This window comes from Dipteris shenzhenensis, chromosome 21, assembly GCF_047967505.1.
Source record: "Dipteris shenzhenensis isolate YYH24624 ecotype China chromosome 21, Dip_SZ_1.0, whole genome shotgun sequence".
Lineage (NCBI taxonomy): Eukaryota > Viridiplantae > Streptophyta > Polypodiopsida > Gleicheniales > Dipteridaceae > Dipteris > Dipteris shenzhenensis.
In genome coordinates this window covers 44,471,690-44,478,496 of record NC_141616.1, presented here as the reverse complement: position 1 = coordinate 44,478,496, position 6,807 = coordinate 44,471,690, and the positions used below count along the sequence as shown (strand labels likewise).

Genomic DNA, 6,807 nt, shown 5'->3' with positions numbered 1-6,807 from the left:
ATGGGGTTTCTCAGCAGGAAAGATCCTCTTGATATGTCAAGGTGTGGGGAGAAAGGAGGAAGTGAGACCTTTGGAGGTGGAATTAATTCAATTGTAAGAGCCACGCTCTTGACATACACAGAAATTGGACGGTGAGAAGCTCGTGTGCATGGGCTGAGAATTGAGTAAAGGGGCGCGACCAAACCGAAAGAGGGGTGTAGGGTATTGAAAATGGGTGACGTGGAAGGAGGTGGGAAGTCACGTCAGCTCAAATACGAACGCCACGAGGCATCAGGCGCCAGCGAGATGATTTAATTACCACAGCTCAATCACAGTCCTCATGATGCTGCCATCATCCTCATGATGACCATAATGAAGCTCCTCAGTTGCTCCTCGCTGTCCCGCTCGCCTCTCCTTCTCCTGATTCCTTCCGCACTTGTAGCATCATGGTTTGCCACACGGAATGGCAAGCTTTTCAGGGGTTCCCACGCCATGACTCATCGAGACTCCAAGCATGGCAGCCGCAGCGTGTTTGATGCAGTGCAGTCAATCGTAGCCCTCCGCGTGTGTCGGTTCTTCTCATGCGAGGTGAAACTACCTCAGGCCTGTGCAGAATACGACGAGAATCCTTTATTTGTCTTCTATCGATTTCTCTAAGTTCTCCTTTCTGGAGATTTTGACGGAGGAAGAGTGGTCTAGGATGATCGGTAGATACCAGGATAATAATCCATCTTTGAGTATTTCGTGGGATAATTCGCTCGCGCGATCGTAAATTTAGATGGTGAGGCAATGGAATCCAACTGGTGAAGGTAATGACGGGCGACCAGGGTTCGGAGACGGATGAGCTTTTGATAGACAGAGTCTGTGATGCAAACTCACTGGAAGGAGACGATCGCTTCCTACACGGCTCCGCTAGTGCCAGGTAAATACGACGAGGATTGAGATTCTTTGTTTTCTCCGCTGTCAAGCAAAAACAGGAGGCTTTTTACTCGAGAATTCTACACGAAGAACGGCCGCGGCGGAATTCAAGGCCGAGTGTGCGGATGTTTTTGCCCTGATCGATTCACGTTTATCATCGGGGACCTAGAAGAAGAGCATTCTCTTGGCTATGGTGGAATCGAAATAACATCTTCGTCCTGGTCATTCTATTTACCGTTTTCAGCTTCATGTCGACCTCCCACTTCATCCTATATCCTTTGATCGACCTTCTCCTCCACGCCCCTGCTTCCGACGCAGTTGCCTGCACTTCCACTATCGCCTTGTCCTGTCCTTATGTGGATTCACCTCCTACAATGCCGCCGCTCCTGTCACAGTAAGAGTATAAACAGCGCTGCAATTCGCCTCTTTTCTCTCTTGCTCCCACGAAATTTCGAACTTGCTCGACTTTCTTCGTTGTTCAACGGCACTTTTTGCATACAAGATGGAGAGGCATGTGCGATTTTGAAGCTCTGAATCCAGACGGACGAACGACTTGAAATGAAATCTCGTCTTGCACCTCATCATCTCCTCTAGTGCGCGTGTGTCCTCCAACGTTATTATATGCGAGAGGCAATTGCACTTATGAGATGAGTTCCGTTGTTCTTGGAAATAACCACCATTCTCAGGCGACGTCTTCCCTGAGGCGGCCTTTACTGTATGGTTCTGCGAGTAATCTCTCTCAGGAGGGACCATCGGAACGAGATGCCCAGTCTGCAGGGCTTCGGTTCTCAGATGAAATCGGAGCTGAGGTTCCTACCACGCCTGCGCATGTTAAGGTACGATCCGATGGGACCGTACCAGAAGGTGTTTTCAAGCTTGGAAATAACTTTGGTGGACAGCTCAGTTCAAATTTTCGAGAAAGTGATGGCTTTAGAGAACCAAGGGACAGTCTTCCATTCGCGTTGAGAAATCCGATAGAGGTAGAAAAGAGCAGTGCTCTGCAGAGCAGTATGGAAGAGAGGACCAATATGCAAATTTATAATTCAGAACTTTGTAATACAGAAGGGTCCAATTCAATGGAGGGAAGATGTTATGGAGCCTCTTGCTGCTCTGAGACACGAGCTGTGGCCTCAGGATTCCATCATGAGGATCGTTTGAATGAGCAAGTTGACGGTTCATGCCTTGATATCGCCCCGAACACCACAGAAAACAAGGAAGCCTTGGAATCTGACAGTGAGCAGTATTATTCGCCTGAGGAATGGGGCTCGTATACATCCACCGCGTCTTCAATGTCAGCGTCAGCTTCACCTTCACGATCGGCTTTGCCTTTTCCAGGTCTGTTACTGATTTCTTGTGATGCCCTGTTTAAAATGGTGAGAAATGTTTTTCTGGCTTGAAGCTTATTGAGAATTTTCTGGGTTGTCCATTGTCCACGGTACATCCGCATCATTTCTTGGTAAGAACTGGTTTACCACAAAAATGAAAACTATGGACCCGACTTGAGTGAAAAATGGACATAAAGCCTCGTAAATGCTAATGATTATCCATATCATTGTAACTGGTGTAGTACAAAACTGACCCAACATGACCTAAAGCCTGCTGTTGGAAGTACTTGCAGCCTATATGCTGCTCTGACTATGTAACAAAAGAGTGCATGTTGCAGTCCTCTTGCCATGTGCCCTAGAAGGGGGCTTCAGTGGCTGGAATGGCCCAAGGGGCTCCTTACATAATGGTGGGGAAGGGTCAGTCTTCCCCCACTCTTTTGCTAGCGACCTTGTAGGCTAGCTGGCCAACTTGCTAGCCTAGACTGATCCAACAGCATGCCCTACCCTGTCGCTGCTGACCCCACAAATAAGGCCAACCAGTAGGTCTGCTGCTGACCAGACCAAGGCCACTGGCTGACCCAAATTACGCATACCTGGCCCATAAATGTAAGAGAGCCTATCTTCACCAACATTCACGCTTCTTCATCAACAAACATGTTACAAAGTCTTCATTGACAATGACACTACAAAGGGTTCATCAGCGAGCACACAGAACTGGGCAAACCAGACTACAGAGGCTGATCACACTACAAAGGGTTCATTAGAAGAGTGCACACATATGCTGTTTCTGCTAATCGATGGAAAAGAGGTAAGCTGGTGTATGGAGTTCTTGTGTATCCACCCACGATATTATACATGGGGATTGTCTACATTCCAATCGACGTCTGCAGTAGGAGAATCATTGTGGATTTTCTTCTCTAAAAGATGCCTTCTCTGGTGACGATGACTCACGCTGCAGATCCCATCATGCCAGTCCCTCCCTCTTCTTCGACTACACTCCCAGCAGGTACTGGTGGTTTGCAAGGGAGATCGACCCAGGTCTACATCAGCCCGAGGATTCTGTTGGAGTAGCTCAACCTCACCCCGCCATTTTGGTTCTCAGTATTCTTCTTTCCCCCACAACCGTTCTATCTATTCAGGACATAGTATCAGCCATGAAGGCTTCTTCATTGGCGTGTCAGTTGATCGGTGATCGACCGGCTTTGGGTCTTTTGAAGACTGATCTTCAGGCAGCTTTGGCAGGCTTCACTGCCAGCAGTACTGGCGTCTTTCCCCTTGGGAAAGAGTGCTATCGCATTCAGTTCAGCAGACTAGAGCATTTAGAGGAGGTTCTTACAAGGAGCCCTATTGATCTGCGCACGGCGATCGATTTTTTCGACAAATGGGTAAAGGGACAAGACTTTTCAGCTTTGGGGGGGCCGGCCTGATGGCCAACATATCCTTTCCTGGGCTGCACGGAGAGTATTTACTGTACATCGTTGAGATAGGGCAGAGCTTTGGTCATGTGGCAGATCTTTTGTAGCTGTTAGAGTGGATCAGCCCTTTGTTCCTTCCATTCCAGTAGTCACATATGTTACCAAAGTGGAGGATCTACCTCGCTTCATTTTGCTTCCTGACCATGATGGAGAGATTTTACAGCAGGTAGAATATCTTGGTCTTTCAGGCCAATGCTTTGCTTGTAGACAGCTGGGACATCTTGCAGCAGCTTGCCCCAGGAGTAGACAGAATCAACTTGCACGAGTAGAGCAAGAGAGACAGGGAGGACTGTAGCAGAGAGACAGTAGAGCGTCCAATAGCACAGAGGACAATGGTTGAAGGTCCAGTAACAGTAGCAAAGGCCCCATGATGAGGGAGGGGGTTGGCAGTACCCGCACAAAAGGTCAAGAGAGAGAGAGAGGGCCAAGAGGAGACTGCGCTAGGCTTAGCGCAAGAGTGTTTGCATGGAGTGGTGCCCATGGAGCAGACCACTGAGGCACTGGTGCAGGATGTGGTTGGGCAGCTAATTCAGTAGGAGAGAGGATCAGCCTCACTGTAGGGAGCTCCAGGGGGCTTCAGGCGCATATTCCGGATTAGGCTTCTTGGCTCAACTAGATTCTTTTGTTAGGGACACCCCTCAATAGGATGCTCATAAGGAGGGGTGTGATGATGAGCAAGGTAGAACTGAGGCGTGCCTCGAATGGTATTTCCCATTTGAGGTGCCTCACATGACTTGAACCATTTGAGGCACCTGAAATGACTCGAACAGTTTGAGGCATCTTTTTTTTAGAATGTTTTTTTTTGGGAGGCGTTTGTACGAGGCGTTATGAGTCTTATGCTTTTTTCTTTTGAAATAGAAAAAAATTCGACTTTTTTTTGGAGGCGTTCAAGATGTTTGTACGAGGTGCCTGGAACGCTTCGAGCATATAACGACGCCTCTCAACGGAATGCCTTGAAAGACTCGATTGTGGAGGAGGCATACGATGCACGAATCAAAACACCTGGATTTTAAATGCCTATAACGCCTCGTAACACTATGGAGCCTAGAGACTCAGTGCAGACTCCTAGTTTTGACGATGAGGATGATGGTAGGTTAGATGGAGAGGGAGAGGCCTTCTCTGGCAAAGGTTACTCATGGCCGCTGACAGTGGTTGCAAGAGGTGGCACCTGAGCCATGCAGATCTGCTTGGTGCCGTCCATGAGGATCGTCTCTTGGAATGTTTGGAGACTAGCTGGTGCTCATTTTCGCCAAGCGGGGAGCATCATAAGATAGGAGTTTCACAGAGTTTTGTCACACGGAGACATTGATTTCTTATTCCTGCAGGAGAACCTCTTCAGAGTCTCGTACAGCTAGGTGCAGGAGGATACTTCCAGGACAGAGTAGGACCTTCTGGGCTCCCGCAGTAGGAGAGGGAGCACGGCCCCAGGGAAGAGTCTGCATGTGTGTTGCACATGTCGTTTGAAGAAAGGCATCCCATGTCGTTTGAAGAGTGGAGGCGTCAGCCCCTCTTTTCCAACTGACTCATTATATCGGCGCTGCACACACTATTGGCAGAGACCTAACCTCTCCTGGGGAGGTTTTGCGCAGTGGCCAGCATAGCGGGAGAGTGGTTCTCTTTCATGGGTTGCCTCCCACTTGCTCAGAGACAGAGAGTTCAGCGACTTAGAGGATCCCAGACAATGATAGAGGAGATTGCGCATGCAGTCTCTAAGGACTTGAGAGCAGCTCTGGAGCCACGTGCTGCACAGGCTCATTCATGGCTTGAGTATTTTATGAGACATGAGGTCTTGCTTTTGGTAGTGGGCATCCGAGGGAATGATCATGCACATTTATTGTGCAGGATGATGGCAGGATGCAGAGACAGGAGGTTAGGATGGAGGACTTCGGAGGATGTACGCCTCAGAGAGTCAGGATAGTAGCTCAATATCAAAGGAGGTGTTACATTCATCCAAATCCTTGCACAACAGAGGAGGAGGCTTGGAGGTTTTGGGTGTGGTAGAGGAGACCCTTGCAGAGGTTTCAGTGGGACATAGGAGAGTGGTTTATAGAGACTGGATGCCCTGGATATTCCTTTTTCAGCTATTCAGTGAGATTAGACATGAGGATCCAGATGAGGAGGATTGAGGGCATGCCAGCTGCAGCAGTGCATTGGCACAGACAGGGACTCTTTCAGAGGTTTCTTGATGATTTTTAGCGCAGGCTCTGTGATAGTTATATGCAGTGGGCACATGGCTTGGGTTTGGTTGTTCTCCAGTTACATGCTCACGATGGTTTTGCAGAGGAATCTCAGAGGCATTGCATTTGGGACTGCCTGCCGAATAGGAGGTCTAGAGGAGAGCTTTGAGGATAGTCTTTGCTGGGATTTAGGATGAGATCAGTGACCTGGGGAGCAGTGGCCTGGGTTACAGACAGAGGTCCTGCTTGTGGGTAGGAGGACATTCAGGGGACTTTGTCCTTCAGATTAGTAGGGCCAGAGTTGACCTTCATCCATACTCTGGCTTTGTGAACATCTGGACATCATCATAGACGGGAGCTGATAGTGATCATCATAGATGGGAGCTGATACTTCAGACTTCACAGAGACAGTGTGGACACTGTCATAGATGGGAGCTGATAACAAGCATGATTGCCTGGTACATATGGACAGCTAGGTGTAGGCATGCCCTAGAGCAGCAGATCGTGTCAGCCTCAGAGACACTGGCCAGCTTTTTGGCTAGATATCATTCATACTCTCAGAGGTAGATGGGATGCGCTAGGCAGCAGGGAGGCCTTTATCGGTACATGGGAGCCAGGCCCCTTCCTTCATTTTAACAGTGGCGGTATAATATGGCATTATGAACCACCAGGGTGGCTATTTGTTCAGCCCTTTGTACGAGGTAGTCCCCATAGAGCGGCCAATCATGGGGATATCCTTGTGTTTTTATATTGTACCCTTCATTGGAGAGTTGTGTCAAGTACTTTCTACTAACCACAGCAGATCACAGGAGTAGCACCACAGAGTATCCTCCCAGCCAAATCCTGTTGAAGCGTGAGAGCTCTCAGAGAGTCGAAATCCAAAAAAAATCACACGTGAAAGTACATTCTCCTTCTCTCACTAACTCCAACAGG

The 6,807-nt window shown here is 48.7% G+C and overlaps 1 protein-coding gene across 2 annotated transcripts in view; it reads left to right on the top strand.

The window, feature by feature from the left end:
- Positions 1-369: 369 nt before the first annotated feature.
- Positions 370-6,807, top strand: part of LOC147888913 (sterol 3-beta-glucosyltransferase UGT80A2-like) — a 69,688-nt gene continuing 63,250 nt past the window's right edge. Inside the window, exons 1-2 of one of the 2 annotated variants that reach the window (XM_087392614.1) lie at positions 370-567; positions 698-2,232. In XM_087392614.1, the coding sequence (XP_087248740.1) occupies positions 1,545-2,232 (688 nt within the window). In that variant the 5' untranslated portion in view covers positions 370-567; positions 698-1,544. Of the gene's footprint in view, positions 2,233-6,807 lie in introns of both variants that reach the window. The other variant, XM_087392613.1, reaches the window with a different exon arrangement.